The 16,238-nt window shown below is 52.8% G+C and overlaps 4 protein-coding genes across 4 annotated transcripts; 2 read left to right on the top strand and 2 right to left on the bottom strand.

The window, feature by feature from the left end:
- Positions 1–6,806: 6,806 nt before the first annotated feature.
- LOC128468922 (histone H2A type 2-B) lies at positions 6,807–7,215 on the bottom strand. The gene has a single exon (XM_053450735.1). It carries the CDS (start codon positions 7,197–7,199, stop codon positions 6,807–6,809), a length of 393 nt encoding a protein of 130 aa, XP_053306710.1. The 5' UTR covers positions 7,200–7,215.
- A 133-nt stretch (positions 7,216–7,348) lies between these two features.
- Positions 7,349–7,964, top strand: LOC128468983 (histone H2B 1.1-like). Its single transcript, XM_053450787.1, has one exon. It carries the CDS (start codon positions 7,552–7,554, stop codon positions 7,930–7,932), a length of 381 nt encoding a protein of 126 aa, XP_053306762.1. The 5' UTR covers positions 7,349–7,551; the 3' UTR covers positions 7,933–7,964.
- An 866-nt stretch (positions 7,965–8,830) lies between these two features.
- On the bottom strand, positions 8,831–9,163 carry LOC128468200 (histone H4). Its single transcript, XM_053449892.1, has one exon. It carries the CDS (start codon positions 9,140–9,142, stop codon positions 8,831–8,833), a length of 312 nt encoding a protein of 103 aa, XP_053305867.1. The 5' UTR covers positions 9,143–9,163.
- A 674-nt stretch (positions 9,164–9,837) lies between these two features.
- Positions 9,838–10,315, top strand: LOC128468900 (histone H3). The gene has a single exon (XM_053450716.1). The coding sequence runs from the start codon at positions 9,838–9,840 to the stop codon at positions 10,246–10,248; it is 411 nt and encodes a 136-aa protein (XP_053306691.1). The 3' UTR covers positions 10,249–10,315.
- The last annotated feature ends 5,923 nt before the right edge of the window (positions 10,316–16,238 follow it).

Here is a 16,238-nt window from a genome sequence, read left to right as displayed (position 1 = left end):
GTGAATCTTCAGGGAAGTCTGGCTTATCTAGCAACATCCTAATAATAAAGTTTAGGAGACGGTTAAAACAAAAAGAAAACACAAACGCAGACAAATTCCCATAGACTCATAACCTACTTGGGTTAAGAGGCAGAAAACACCAGAACAGAAAATCTCAGGAAGCCAGGACTCTTCATCAGAAGAAAACTGCAAACTAAAAGCAGTACAAGCTAATAAAAAAAACCTTACCAAACCAAGGGAAAAAGGTCCAGAAAACCACCAAAAAGCCTTCTCGGACCTGAGAGCTGCTTACAGATCTGCCCCCTTCTTGACCTCAGATGCCTCCTGGCAGACTGAGATGAAACCGGAAGCACGCCACCGCAAAGATCAGACGCTTCCTGGCTGATATCGTCGGCAGACTGAAGCAGAGTCCCGATGTTCTGCTTACAGCTAGCCCGCCCAAGGGCTGCTAAAGGTAAGTAGGCTAGAGTCCTTCCGAGGACCCTGCGTGAAGGAGCCTTTCCCTGCTCCGGTAAACAGGTTCCTACCGAGGACCGGACCGGAGAGGGTTAAAACGGGCGAAAAACCCTTGCCCACTACCCAAAGCGGCACTGCAGCGCTGGACAGGAGAGCTCTGCCACGAGCTCTGAAAACAACAAACGGGGGATGTACCTACCCGGTAGGGCAGGAAACAACTGTGGGTAAATGGGAGGTTCTGGGGGTTTAAATCTTCCCTGCCCTATTCGGATAGGCGGCACTATCTCCTATGCTACCGGGAGTAACAAGGGAAATATATCCTCACTGTCGTGGACTATGCCACCCGTTACCCCCTAGATTTGCTTAGAGAGCACTGGCAGGGACCGAAGGGCCGACCATAGTAGAGTACGTGTTGGCCTTCTGGGATAGATTGAAGGACCACACGGACATGGTCCGGGAAAACCTTCAAGTGGCGCAAGGTTGGCAGAAACGGTGGTACGACCGGACCGCCCCGGAGCCGCGCCTTTGAAGTAGGGCAGAAGGTCCTAGCACTTAAACCATCCCGGATAAGCTGCAGGCGGTGTGGCAGGGACCGTATCGGGTGGTGAAGCAACTGTGCAACACCACCTACATGGTAGCTAAATGTGCAGACGGAAGGATCCAGCGAACCTTCCGTGTGAACATGTTGAAAGCCTACCAGGAGCGTCCGGAGGAAGTAGCAGTTATTTGTGCCCCGGCGATAGATGACCCTGAGGGATTACGCTGCTAGAATTGCCCCAGGTAGCGTCAGGGACGAGGGAACTTGGCGCGATACAGTTAGCGGCGCAGTTAGGGAAATCCCAGAAGGCCCAAGTTCGCCAGCTGTTAGACCAGAGAGGCGGCTTACTCTCTGCCCTCCCGGGATGCACCACCGCGTGGAGACTCCAGGGCAGACCCCGTTACCGCCAAGCTGCGTCCCGAGTTCCTGAGTCTGTCCGAGAAGGGATGTTAAGGGAGATTACGGAGATGCTCGATCTGGGAGTGATTGAGCCGTCCGAGAGCCCCTTGGCTTTTCCGGTAGTCCTAGTGCCTAAGAGAGACTACTGCAGGCTCAATGACCGGACTGTGACTGACACGTACCCCATGTCCCGAGTAGATGATTTGTTACACCGCATCTCTCGTGGTAAGTTCCTATCCACCCTCGACCTATGCAAGGGGTACTGGCAGATTCCTCTGGCGGCGGAGGCAATTCCGAAGTCGGCCTTCACCACCCCATTGGGACTATACCAATTTAGGATTATGCCTTTTGGGATGAAGAACGCTCCGGCGACGTTCCAGAGGATGGTAGATCGACTCCTCGATGGCCTCCAGGACTATGCTTGCGCGTTGTCTCGGCAATCGGAGTTAGCCACCTAACCAAAGAAACAGCCCTAAGCCGACCCGTTGGGGTCTAGCCGGGTCTGTCACTGGAAACAAAGGGGGGAGTAATGTGATGGTTCCTACAGTCACCCTACCCCTCAGTTAATGTTATCCAGTGACATGAAACTCTTTAATGTGTTATTAATAAAAATGTATATTATTGCCTTATTTTGTAAAAGTTTGCACACGGCACACTAAGGTCTGAGAGATAATCTAATAAAGATAATGTGTGCTCTTTATCTCCCAGACTTAGTGGTACCGGTGTCCTGTTGTATTGCTCCTCCTCCCCTCGTGGTGTCCCTACCTATAAAAGGCGACACCTGTCCCATAATAAACAGTTATTCCTTTTCTTGTACCTAAAGACTAGTCTTGCCTGGTTATTTGGGTACCGGATAGCGATATCCCTTTACTTTGCTTGGGGATTGTGACAGAATGACCTGTCATACAGGGGCCCAAGGTACTCAGGGATGGCTCCAGCCTGACTGCCAAACAGGCAGGAACTCCATTGTGTAAAGTAATCCCATTAACAGGATGGCTACCAGGGGGATATTCAGTAGCTAAAGGGGATTAAAGGTTGGGTTGAATACATGTATCTGTTAATTTATGTTAATGAAGTTCTGTGGCTATATCAGTCTATGTTTTACAACAATAAACGGTTCATTCCTGCTGTACTCAGTTCAAGGTAGTTGTGTCTACTTATTGGGTAAACATAGCAGGGTTCCAAGGTGCGCATGCTGACTGGTGCTGGAAGTGATTCCGGGGACAACAGGAGGATACATGTGGGTGATCTCTGGGAGTTACTACAGCTCTCTTGGTGAACCCGTTACATTGGTGGCAAGCGGCGGGATTGCCTCCTAGTCTGAGGGACACGTCCTTTGCACCGGGATCTATCTCCAGGAAAGAGAATGGAAGTCAGCTACGCAGAGCTGATCAAGAGGAATTGTAAACGCCTGAAGCTCTGGAGGGAGGTTCTCCACTGGGAAATTAAGTACAAGGGGAAAAGCCTCCCAACCTTTGAGGAAAGGTTTTGGCTCCAGCGGAAGTTGCGGATGCCGTTCTTGGGGAAGCAGCCCAAAGAGGAATGGGTGGCTGAGCTGGAGGTGCTGGTCCAGACAGAGCTGAGGTTGGACGATGGATATCGGGCTCTGCGGTGGTACGCAGCACAGATGTGCCTGGGGCTGGAGGATAAAGGTCCCACAGAGGGCTATGGCTTCGGCGGCCCGGGATTATTATTGGAAATTATAGAAAAGGATCCCGACTTCGGTAGTGCATCGGAGTGTCGGGAGGAAGACATCCAGGAGCGAAGGGAGGAGGATATCCCATATGTGCCTAAACTGTGGGCTGACCTGGATTATTTGGTCACACAAGAATGGGAACTGGAACAGGCATATCAAGAGTTATTTGACCATGTGCAACAGTATGCCCCAGTGACCATGGATTTCATTGATTTTACTGCGTGGTCACCTGAGGATGTTGACCCAGAAGGGGTGGATGGGACTGAGTCACAGGGTTACTGGACAGCTAACCCAGATCCGATAGCGGAACTATGTGATTGTACACCACAACCGGATCCAGAGATTGTGGATTTAATTGATTTTACATCTGAGGATATTGGTCCGGGAGGGCTTGCAATTGGCTTCCCTTCCCAGCAAAAGGAAGAAGGTTTTGTGGGTGTAGTAGCTGGCACTGCGGTCTCCACAAGCACCCACCCAGCAGAAGAGCTGCCATCGGGGCAGAGTACCGCTGGCATCTGCCTGCTCCTTTCCCTGTTTCCCGAGCCTGACCACAGCAACCTTGTAAGGTCCAGTCAGGCAGCCCCAGAGACTGTGGTAGTTGATGGGGCTGCGGTTTCCACACCTGGGTCCCCGGAATGTTTGGCAGTTGGCCCAGATCCCCGCTCCCCAGCAGAAGAGCTGGCAACAGGGCAGAGTGCTGCTGTTCTCTGCCCACCCCTCCCCCTTGTTCCTGAGTCTGACCATGACGCTCCCGCAGTGCTCGCTCAGACCACCCCAGCCGAAATACTGGCAACAGGAGAGAGGCAGGACGGCCCCTCTCTACCAGCACTGGAGGTGCCCGCAAACCCTATAAAAGAGATTTCTCCAGGTCAGAGTGCAGCTGACCTCTGCATTCCCACATCAGACGTCCCTCCACTAGAGGATGGTACGAAACCAGCACTTGGGGACACGTATCCCATACAGGTGGATGAGACTGTGGTTGCCACCTGTGGTCCCCAGAATTGCTGGGCAGCTGGCTCGGATCTCCAACCCTGGATCGAAGGGGCCCCCGCCACCCTGTCATCTCCCCAGCGGCTGAGAAGACTCCAGAGAGAAGGTGCAGTTGGCAATTCTCTCCAGCGGCAGTTATATTTTTCGGGAGAGGCAGAGGGCAGGCGGGTGAGTACTGCTGTTTTGTTAGATTGTGTTGGGGAGTACCAATTTGTGGCTGGCAGTGATGGTCCAGATATACAGACTGACTTTGGAGTCAAGCCGTGTGGGGTCTTATCAGACGTCACTCTCCCCCAGAAAAAGGAGATATGTGATGGAGTGTGTGACGGAACTGTCCATCACTGGGGCCCCTGGAGAGGACTGAAAGCAGGCCTGCTACCTACAGATTATGGACCCTGTCTCCCTGCCCTGACGAGTGGGACTGATGTCCTCGTCTGGGACCCGAACTCCCCAGTCTCTGAGCGCACCCCGGGACTGGTTGGTGGGACAGGTGCCCTTTGCCAGCCCCCTGCATCCACGGCTCTAGGAGCGACGGAGCTGTGCTCCCCGACTGAACTGGATGCAGACCCGGTTTGGGTCTGGCCCCAGTTCAGTCTTCTTTTTAAAAGGGGAGATTTGTGACAGAATGACCTGTCATACAGGGGCCCAAGGTACTCAGGGATGGCTCCAGCCTGACTGCCAAACAGGCAGGAACTCCATTGTGTAAAGTAATCCCATTAACAGGATGGCTACCAGGGGGATATTCAGTAGCTAAAGGGGATTAAAGGTTGGGTTGAATACATGTATCTGTTAATTTATGTTAATGAAGTTCTGTGGCTATATCAGTCTATGTTTTACAACAATAAACGGTTCATTCCTGCTGTACTCAGTTCAAGGTAGTTGTGTCTACTTATTGGGTAAACATAGCAGGGTTCCAAGGTGCGCATGCTGACTGGTGCTGGAAGTGATTCCGGGGACAACAGGAGGATACATGTGGGTGATCTCTGGGAGTTACTACAGCTCTCTTGGTGAACCCGTTACAGGGATATTGCCTACAGATTGCGGGGAATTATTGTCCTGAAGGGAGAAGTTGCTCTTGGCGGAGAAGGACAACCTGAGGTCCCTGGTCGGTCCGTCACACCGACACTAGCGGAGCAGGGCTCACGAGCTGGTCCGGTGACCCTAGCTTCACGGCACCGCAGCCCGCCGAGGCGTAGCTGAGTACAGTGCCGTAAATGTCCTGAAAAGGACAATTAGTGATCCAGCGGGTCCCTGAAGCATTAGACGAAACTAACGTTCCAGGGAAGTAACAGACTTTGGGGAAACACACAGGCTTATATACAGGTTAGGTGATAAAAAGGTCATAAATCAGGCACACATCTTCCCTCATTGCCCAGACGGTCCGACGCCACGCTTAGGCAACCGAGCCCCGCAATATCCGTAGGGACCCCAGGCGGCAGCAAATCGAAGTTTCCCCGGGACAGCCGGCGTTTGTACGATAGCCGCACCGCCGGATTGCCACCTCTCTAGCGGCTCCAGTGACAAGGGATCCCCAGTCTCTGCGAGGGTGTCTGGGCTACGAGAGCCGAAGTCCATGGGTAGAGCAGGTGATACATGGATGAGGTAGGACAGGAAGGGGAGCCAAGCGGCAGTAGGTTGAAGCTTCCCCCGAGATGGACCGCGAGAGCCGGCATGGGTCCGATAGCCGCGCCGGGGCAGTTATGGTTAATGGGGGTCTTTAGGGTTAATTTAGGGGCAGTAATGGTTAATGGGGTGTTTAGGGTTAATTTAATGCTGAGGACTGAGGGTTAATTTAATAAAGTTAACTAAAGGTGCAGTTAGAGGTAAAGCAATCTAAAATAAATCTTAAAATAGGTAATCTAAAGGAATCCTGGGGGCAGTGAAGATTATTAATGTATTTATTTATAAAAGTGTGGTGTCAGTGATATTCTCTGAATGGTTCGAATCTCTGAACGATTCTCTGCCTTCAGTGACATCGCTAGAGTAGGCAGGCAGGAGGGTTCATTGACGCTAATGAAAGGGGCGGGGCCAATCGTTAGTTTGACTGCAGGGAGGGACTGGGGAAACAGTAACTTCTATGAGTCACACTGAGTGATCCGAAGATTCGGATGATGAATCGGATCATTTCAATGACCGACTCGAAATGATCCGATTCACTTTACTGATCCGAACTTCGCATCACTACTTTGTGGTATAGGAAGGGTTAATCCCTTCTTAGCAATTAAGCTTTCAGAGGCAAGGGAGATGTCTACAGTGGAGCTACTCACGGGTCTCTCTCAGTGATTATCAAATTCATTAATACGCTCCCCAGACCATTGCCAGCTACACGATCATCACACAGCTGAGGGATTCCCCGGCTTCTGTCACATTAATTTGCGGTAAACCACAATTTCCTATGCAATGCTGCCACCGTGTGATAGCACTTAACCACCCACCTTTCTTGAGAACCATATTTATCCGTGTAAGTGCTGGCAGCTTTGCCTCGAATTTTAGCCCTGAAACGGGGTATGGTGTATGATGTAGTTTGTATGAATGGTGTTTAGCCACCGTGAAGCTCAGCAACTAAACATCGGGCTGAAAAACTGCAGTCGAAAGCAGTTGCCTTTAGGGAGGTTTGCAGCAAGTTTATAGCAAGACAGATATAGCTTGTTCCAGAGATTATGGGTGGCTCTGAAAAGAGCCTTTGGTGGTGTTGGCTAATTGCCCTGCGGTTACCGATTACCGCACTCACTTGTTCTTGGCAGGCTTGTGGCTCTCGGTCTTCTTGGGCAAGAGCACCGCCTGGATGTTGGGTAGAACACCTCCCTGAGCAATGGTGACCCCTCCGAGCAGCTTATTGAGCTCCTCGTCGTTACGAACGGCAAGCTGCAGGTGGCGAGGAATGATACGGGTCTTTTTGTTGTCGCGTGCAGCGTTACCAGCCAACTCCAATATCTCAGCAGTCAGATACTCCAACACCGCTGCCAGATACACGGGTGCGCCGGCTCCTACTCTCTCGGCATAATTACCCTTGCGAAGAAGCCTATGCACACGGCCGACAGGGAACTGCAGACCAGCTCGGGAAGAACGTGTCTTCGCCTTAGCACGAACTTTTCCACCTTGTTTTCCTCTGCCAGACATGATATCTCTCGACAAAACACCACCCTGATAACCGACTAAGAAGCACGTTAAAATGAAACGCCGCACACTTACCCAGCTATTTATAGCTTCCCCCCGTGACGCTATTCGTCACTGATTGGTTTCTTTTCAAAACATCCAATCGGGTGGACATAGTCTGAGACACCAATCGGTGTAGGCACTGCGGTTCATGGGCGGCCGCATCTGCACACGTGACAACCTCATCGAATCGGACGCGAGACAGCAGAACGGCCTTATTTGCATGCGGTGCCTATAAAGGGAAGGGCCCAGCACACTAACGCTTCAGTGTTCATCACCTTCTCCTGCGTTGCGTGTTGAAAAGAAAGCAGACGCGATGCCTGATCCAGCGAAATCTGCGCCTGCGCCGAAGAAAGGCTCTAAGAAAGCTGTTACGAAGACTCAGAAAAAAGACGGGAAGAAACGCAAGAAGAGCAGAAAGGAAAGCTACGCGATTTATGTCTATAAGGTACTGAAGCAGGTGCATCCAGACACTGGCATTTCCTCCAAGGCCATGGGCATCATGAACTCGTTTGTCAACGATATCTTTGAGCGTATTGCCGGGGAAGCTTCACGCCTAGCCCATTACAACAAGCGCTCCACCATCACTTCCCGGGAGATTCAGACTGCTGTACGCCTCCTCCTTCCTGGAGAGCTGGCCAAGCACGCTGTGTCAGAGGGCACCAAGGCTGTTACCAAGTACACCAGCGCCAAGTAAAGTTCTTTGTTCTCTCTCTTTAAACAAAGGCTCTTTTGAGAGCCACCTACATGGTCTGTCTCAGAGCTATGTGAATGATCTAGCCCTTTTGTCGGACTGTTAGCTCTCCAGGTTAGCTGGGGTATTGTGCCCATCGACCAGACTGCCTGGGAAGAGAAGCCCAAGGTGAAGGGGCTCCTGTGATGGCAACGACCTGTATCCCGACTGGGTATTCCAGCTAATCGCTGGTTTCTTCTGCTGGGACCAAAGGGACCCCTTCACGGCCAGACAGAACTAGCTTTGCAGAGAGAAGGGGCTGTTTTACCACTGCGGCTAGCCGAAGCTGAGCTACACAGTGGGGCTATTGTCCTGAAAAGGACAATGCGTGATCCTAGCAGAGGACACAGCTCTTCAGAAACCTCGGTGGCGCTGTAGTATACGGAAGTATAGCAATACAGCGCTCTACCACCCTGAAAAGGGCAGCGCCGAGTCTTACCCCACTAAGACATGACTCGGTAGTGTGGACGTGTGGCACACGGGCAGGTTAAGACACGAGGGGCCGACAAAGGCATAATAAAAATCACACACATACTGAGACATACAGAATAAGAGAACTACGCCACAGGCGGAATTTACTAACCCTGGGCCGGCCCCCCTTCAAGCCAGCCGTGGGCCAGCCTTTGGAGGACACCAGCTGCTGATCCCAGCACATGTTCTGCAAACGGGCCCAACTCCCAGCACTCCGATCCTGCCAGTAGCTCAATCTATAGCCAGACCCAGACAATGTTAAGCTGGTTATTTCAAGGCATGCATAGAAAAACGCGGGCAGACACGGGGACAACATGATCACAGCCTAAGAGAGTGTGTGGGTGGCTCTGAAAAGAGCCGTTGGGTGTTTTAGGGTCACGACTGAACAAGCTTAACCTCCGAAACCGTACAGAGTACGGCCTTGGCGTTTCAAGGCATACACCACGTCCATAGCGGTAACGGTTTTCCTCTTGGCATGCTCAGTATAAGTGACTGCGTCACGAATCACATTCTCCAAAAACACTTTGAGCACACCACGAGTCTCCTCATAGATCAGCCCAGAGATACGCTTTACACCTCCTCTGCGAGCCAAACGGCGGATAGCAGGCTTGGTGATACCCTGGATGTTATCCCGAAGCACCTTCCTGTGCCTCTTTGCGCCACCTTTCCCGAGCCCCTTACCTCCTTTGCCACGGCCAGACATGATCGCGTTTACTCCACGAGTTCCCCAGCACAATACTCGCCAACGGCCGGCCCGCTTTCTTTTATGCGTACTGGACGGACCTGATGGGGAACTGCACCTTTCAACCTCAAGGGGGCGTTGCTTTTTTAATATATGCTTCTCGTTGGTTGGCTGGAGAAGCTTCCAAGCGTGCCTCAGACACCGATTGGCTATTTAGGAATATCAAAAGCCCGCCCGCGGAAAACCTTAATGCTTTTGCCTCCCTCACCTCCACGTGATCGCTTTCGACGATCCCTCATTTACCACTAGGTGGCAGCATATCGCTGTAAATAAACGCCAAACGGAGACCAAGATAAAGGCGGGCTTTTAGCTTTCGCCGTATCGCTGTTAACAGTCAGCCAGTACACAGGTTCACTAGGTAGGAGGCTGACCAAAAGAGAGGAGAAGAAATAAATAAAAAAAGAACCGCAGCTAACGAATAAATGAACGATTCGAGCATTTAATTAAAATAAATAAATAAAAAGATAACGCTCCACACCGAAGTCTCTTGATCAAAGGCTGGCTTTTTCAAACCATCGTCCTAGCCTATGAAAAAGAGGGGCGTGATTAAGCGTATCCAATCACATTTACCGCTACTCTATAAAGGGGTTGAGTTGGCCACAGAATCATTACAGTTCTTTTGCATCCGTCGGTGAATCAGATCCGGATACAGCAGCATGGCTCGCACCAAGCAGACAGCCCGTAAGTCCACCGGAGGAAAAGCTCCTCGGAAGCAGCTGGCGACCAAAGCTGCGAGGAAAAGCGCTCCAGCTACCGGTGGCGTGAAGAAGCCACATCGCTACCGCCCGGGCACCGTAGCTCTAAGGGAAATCCGCCGTTACCAGAAGTCTACAGAGTTGCTTATCCGAAAGCTGCCTTTCCAACGGCTGGTCCGTGAGATTGCTCAAGATTTCAAGACCGATCTACGTTTCCAAAGTTCTGCTGTTATGGCCCTCCAGGAAGCCAGCGAGGCTTACCTCGTGGGGCTTTTCGAAGACACCAATTTGTGCGCTATTCACGCTAAGCGGGTTACTATCATGCCAAAAGACATTCAGCTGGCTCGTAGAATCAGAGGTGAACGTGCTTAAGTAAACGTGGTGTGGGCAAACGCTGTTTCCCCCTCACCCCTCACAAAGGCTCTTTTAAGAGCCACCACGTTGTCACTCAAACGAGCTTGTGTTTTGTGTCTCCTTTCCCATGCACGAAATTAACCCTGTTGCTCGCGCCCAAGCTTGAAATATCTACACCGTTATCCCACTACCGAGCGAGCCGTTGAGCGGCCGAGTCCCCGGCTGGGCATAACGAGTAACGGCAAAGCACAATCTTTAAGACCGCCCCTTATCTCTATTTTGTTACCGACAGAGCTGCGGGCGAGCGCGCTGGCCGAATATGTGAATCCATGCATAACACAGAAGTATGGGGTTAGGCTTTCAGCGGGTGGCCCACATAGCCGGGGCCGGGTGATTCAACGCCTATTTTCTCTTTTTCGGAGGATATGATGGTTCTGAAAAGAACCTTTTGTGTGAAGAATTAAGTGGGAAGGCACACACCAGAGGCGCTCCAAAAACCACCCCTCCCCCCCTTCTCGCTTTTTGGGGGCTGCCTTTTTAGCCTTGAGTGTATAGAACTAGAAAGGGAAAATAACAGGAAAGATCCTTGTGAATTGTTTGTGTGTTTTGTTGGGTTGGTTGATTGAATCATAAGGGGAAAAAAAAAAGAATAGGAAGGAGCAAGGAAAAAGAATCAAAAGGAAAAAGAGAATCATAAAGAAGAACATACAAATTTGAAACAAAAAAGAACCATAAGGCAAAAAGAAGAAAGATTAGGAATAAGCAAGATTTGTAAAGAAGTAGGAAATGAAAAAGTAGATGCATATGTGTCACGGATCTGGCTAGTCCGACCGACTACCTCCGCTGACTTGTGCTCCCTTAGGCTGGGACAACGCACTCTTTCCGTGCCGGGGACGTCTCCCTCCCCAAGCCTGTTAGTCCCGGTAGTGGTTGGGCTGTCTCGGTACTGAGGAAGCATCCCACCGCTACCAGCAATGTGACGGGACCGACCTGTACCCAGGCTGGGTACGCCCGCCGAACGTTGCTTCCTTCACCCTGCCAGGCTGCCTGCAGTTTGTTTTGCTTGACCGGACGGAGAGCCAATACTTTTTGCCCTATCTGGAAGGTGCGATCCCTAGCCGTCCTGTCATACCACCTCTTCTGTCTGCCCTGAGCTCTCTGGAGATTGTCCTTCACTGGGGTCGTGTATCTCTGGAGCCTATCTCGGAGCCCCAATGTTGGTACCGTGCCTTCCCAGTGTTCCCGTAGGAGGTCTAAGGGGCCTCGAACCCTCCGGCCGTATAACAGCTCAAAGGGGGAGAACCCTGTGGATTCCTGTGGGACTTCCCGGTAGGCAAACAAGAGATGGGGCAGGTGGCGCTCCCAGTTCTTGTGCTCTGCAGGCAAAGGTCCGAAGCATCTGCTTCAGAGTGCCATTAAATCTCTCGCATAACCCATTGGTTTGCGGAGCAATAAAGGGGTTTAATGCCGCACAACTTCCAGAGCTGTTGGGTTACCTCTGCGGTGAACTGTGTCCCTTGATCGGACAGCAGCTCCTGGGGAAACCCCACCCGGGAGAATATTTGCAACAGCGCCTCCGCTATGGTTTTGGCTTGGATGTTGCTTAATGCTACAGCCTCAGGGTACCGGGTGGCATAGTCCACCACGGTAAGTATATATTTCTTCCCCGCGGGGCTTGGCTTAGCTAACGGGCCAATAAGATCGACTGCAACCCGGCTGAAGGGTTCTTGCACTATAGGCAGGGGTCTTAATTTAGCTTTCAGATGATCCCCTCTCTTGCCTACCCGCTGGCAGATCTCGCAAGTCCGCCAGTAGTCCCTAATGTCTCCGGAGATACCAGGCCAAAAAAAGTTCTGGGTGATTCTATACCTCGTTTTTCTCTGTCCTAAATGTCCGGCCAAGGGAATGACATGTCCGATGCGTAGTATGTCTGCCCTATATTTCTGGGGTATCACTAGCTGCGGCCTGGGCGCTTTACCAGTCTGTTTCCCCCCAATGGTCTGTCCCCTTCCCAATGGAACCAGTAGTCGTCCATCCCCCCAGGCTTACTGAGAGCCTTCTGTCGGTACACTGCTAGGGTGTCGTCCTGTTGTACTTCCTTACTGGAGTCTGTCGGGGAGTCCCAGGTGAGGAAGTCGGGGCCAGAGTCAAGGTCAGTGGGTCTTACCTGGGTCTCTTCGGAGGGAGGTGGCTTGGTTTGTTGGGCTTGTAGCCGGGTGGTTACAGGGTGTGCTTCCGCAGGCTTGGAGGGGCCAAATGTGGAGGTGAGATGGCCTAAGTCGTTGCCCAGTAGAATTTCCTCTGGAAATTCTGGTCCAGATGCACCTGAGCCGTGGGGATTCGATATACTTTGCCCCCTGCGACTTGTACTGCTGTGACGAACCCTGTCTGATCTTCACTGTTATTATTATTATTATATTTATGTGTACCCGGTTTGAATGTGGCTGCAGCTCCAGCCTTCAAAGAGACGATCCTATAATCTGGCTGGGGCTCTTAATCAGCCAGCACAGCCCTATCTGCCCAGACGGCACCCGCACTACAGGGGGATAACACAGGTGGGAGAAACCCATTGTATCCCTTAATCCCCTCACCTGATACATCCCCTGTATACCGATGGGATTTGTGAGGGGATGTGGCTGATGGGATTTGTGAGGGGATGTGGCTGATAGGATTGGGGGTTGGGTTTGGTGCACAGTGAATGGAGATTGTATATAAGTTCTGTGTGTTTGTAATAAAGAGAGTTCTGTTTTTAACCTCAAAGCATGAAGTTCTGTCTCATGATTGAGGGAAGTGCTGGTCTGTGACTGCTTTCTTCGGACAGCCACAGCGTGTCCGCTGACTGGGAGAGGGAAGGAGCTGACGGGCGGATGTGTCCAGTCTGGGGCACAGGACGATCCGTCACATTGGTGGCAGCAGTGGGATCTACTCCTTCCAGACCAGAGCGGACCAAAGCAACTAGCCGCAGAACAAAGTTATACCCTGGCGAGGAAGAGCCAAACGGATCCACAGATGGAGTGGATTGAACAGTCACCGGGATGCGGGGTGACTTGGAGGGGAGTCGAGACCCTTGAATCGGAGACTCCAGTATGGGAGTTTGAGAGACGGACCCGAGCCCGGCTCGTGAGATGGAGAGCGGCCCTAGAAAAGTGGAGCGCCCACCAACGTACACATCTGCCCACCCTAGAACAACGAATCAGGGACCAGGTGAATGGGAGGCTCTACTTGTTCGGGAGACCTGCGTCTCCAGGTGAGGTTGCAGAGCTAGAGAGGCTGGTCCGACAGGAGATTGGGCTCGAAGAGGAGTACCGAGCCATATACTGGGAAGCCCGAGGCCCGCAGCGAAAATCCAGAAAGCCCCATTCTCCGGAAGGGATGGATGTTGGCGGGCCTGGCCTGTTGTGGGAGGCATTCGAGGAAAGGAGTGTCTTTGGCAATGGCAACATGGACCGATGGTGGGACATTAGTGACAAGCGCCGGAGAGCCCTGCCGCCCACTGCAACAAGTGAACTCAGCCAAGACCTTGAGAGACTAGTAGACAGAGAATGGTGCCTCGAGGCAGAATACTTGGCGCTGTTCGAGGGGAGCTACGCCCTGCAGTGTGAGCCGACAGATGTCACAGAGCGAGCTCCGGAGGCCGCTCACTGTAATTGGCAGCTAGAGCCCGAAGAGGTGAAAGTGGGCAATCACTTTTGGGAGGAAGTGTTCCGGGCGATTATGGACCGCATGCAGTCGCCGGAATTTGAGGCAGCGGTCTATGGGTTTCCACTAGAGGCGGCTGAAGCGCAGGCAGCGGGGCACAGTGCCGCTGGCCTCTGCCCGCCCCACAGTGAAAGGTCCCTGCCTGCTAGCAGGGACCCACCAGGGCGGTGCGACGCGATCCTCTGCCCAGCACCGCAAAATGCCAGACTGGCAGAAGAGCCGGCCACGGGGCAGAGTGCTGCTGGCCTCTGCTCATCCCCCAGCACAGTGTTCCCGTCGGCTAACGAGGACCAACCAGAAGTGCTGGCACCCGGAGAGAGAGTCGCTGACCTCTGTCCTGCACCAGCAATCCTCGCGCTGGCTGAAACGCCGGCAACAGGGCAGAGGGACGCTGTTCTCTGCCCAGCACCATGCGCTCCTCCTACTCCGGCTGAAGCGCCGGCACCGGGGCAGAGTGCCGCTGGCCTCTGCCCTCACGAAAATGAAAGGTCCCTGCCTGCTAGCAGGGACCCACCAGGGCAGTGCGACGCGATCCTCTGCCCAGCACCGCAAAATGCCAGACCGCCAGAAGAGCCGACCACGGGGCAGAATGCTGCTGGCCTCTGCTCATCCCCCAGCACAGTGTTCCCATCCGCTAACGAGGACCAACCAGAAGTGCTGGCACCCGGAGAGAGAGTCACTGACCTCTGTCCTGCACCAGCAATCCTCGCTCTGGCTGAAACGCCGGCAACAGGGCAGAGTGACGCTGTTCTCTGCCCAGCACCGTTCCCTGCACCAGCAGAAGCACTGGCAACCGGGCAGAGTGTCGCTGACCTCTGCCCTGCACTGCTTACACCCCCATTATCTGGCTCTCCCCAGCACGAGCATCCGGGAGGGGGCGCAGGCGGCGACCCTCCCCAGCGGCTGTCACCAATTATGGGAGGAAGGGCAACCGGCACTCCTCCCCAGCGGCATGGTCCAGTGGGCAAAACGAGCCCCAGCTCGGAGAGCCAGGTAGGGGTAAGTGAAACTGCTGCTGCTTTGGAGTGGGCTCTTGTTGTTTGGGTGGGGGAATGTGGAGCTGACTCGGGACAAGCCCGTAGTCAGGGTAACCATGGGAGGGCTCCATCAGGTTGGGAGGGAGCCGAGTCTGGGCTGAGGGCCCAGAGGGGAAAGGAAGCCCTGGAGAAAGGTCTCCCATGCCTGCAGAGGAGACTAAAGAGGGCTGCCCACTGGAGAGGCTTCTGGGCTGGCCTCTTACCCTTTGACTACGGGCCAGGCCTAGGAGCCTGGGTTACTGACATGGGGCTGCCAGGGTGCCCCAGAGGCCGCACGCCCGCTCTCCCTACCCCGCAGGACTAGAGACAGTAGAGGCCCGGTCATCCCCAAGCCGATCCGTTAGGGATCTGGCTGTGTCTGCCGGACGTTTGCACAAGAGGGGAGTAATGTGACGAACCCTGTCTGATCTTCACTGTTATTATTATTATATTTATGTGTACCCGGTTTGAATGTGGCTGCAGCTCCGGCCTTCAAAGAGACGATCCTATAATCTGGCTGGAGCTCTTAATCAGCCAGCACAGCCCTGTCTGCCCAGACGGCACCCGCACTACAGGGGGGATAACACAGGTGGGAGAAACCCATTGTATCCCTTAATCCCCTCACCTGATACATCCCCTGTATACTGATGGGATTTGTGATGGGATGTGGCTGATGGGATTTGTGATGGGATGTGGCTGATAGGATTGGGGGTTGGGTTTGGTGCACAGTGAATGATGATTGTATATAAGTTCTGTGTGTTTGTCATAAAGGGAGTTCTGTTTTAACCTCAAAGCATGAAGTTCTGTCTCATGATTGAGGGAAGTGCTGGTCTGTGACTGCTTTCTTCGGACAGCCACAGCGTGTCCGCTTACTGGGAGAGGGAAGGAGCTGACGGGCGGATGTGTCCAGTCTGGGGCACAGGACAATCCGTCACAGGGCTTATACCTTTTAAAGGGCAAATCAGATTATTCAATGCCTATTATACCCCTTGTTGGGGCGGAATTAATCCCGCTTGTCATCTCTTTGTGCGAGGGCTAATGGGCCATTATAGTTTGGTGAATAAACAGGACAGGCGCTTGAAAATCCCCCTTTTCCTTTCAGGACGGACGACGCCCCGGTTTATTAATATGATAACGTACCTTCATGGGCATGATGGGCCCTCCCCAAACAACCAATCACATCTGCTGCTGAAGGCTCCTGACTTAAAGATTTACTACCGCACATGCACAAGATGATTAATACCCATCCAACCTCCCAAGTGTCCCTGTTCAGCTTGTCCAGTCCCTCACCCA

This window comes from Spea bombifrons, chromosome 11, assembly GCF_027358695.1.
Source record: "Spea bombifrons isolate aSpeBom1 chromosome 11, aSpeBom1.2.pri, whole genome shotgun sequence".
In the NCBI taxonomy this organism is placed as follows: Eukaryota; Metazoa; Chordata; class Amphibia; order Anura; family Pelobatidae; genus Spea; species Spea bombifrons.
This window is presented reverse-complemented; position numbering and strand designations above follow the sequence as displayed.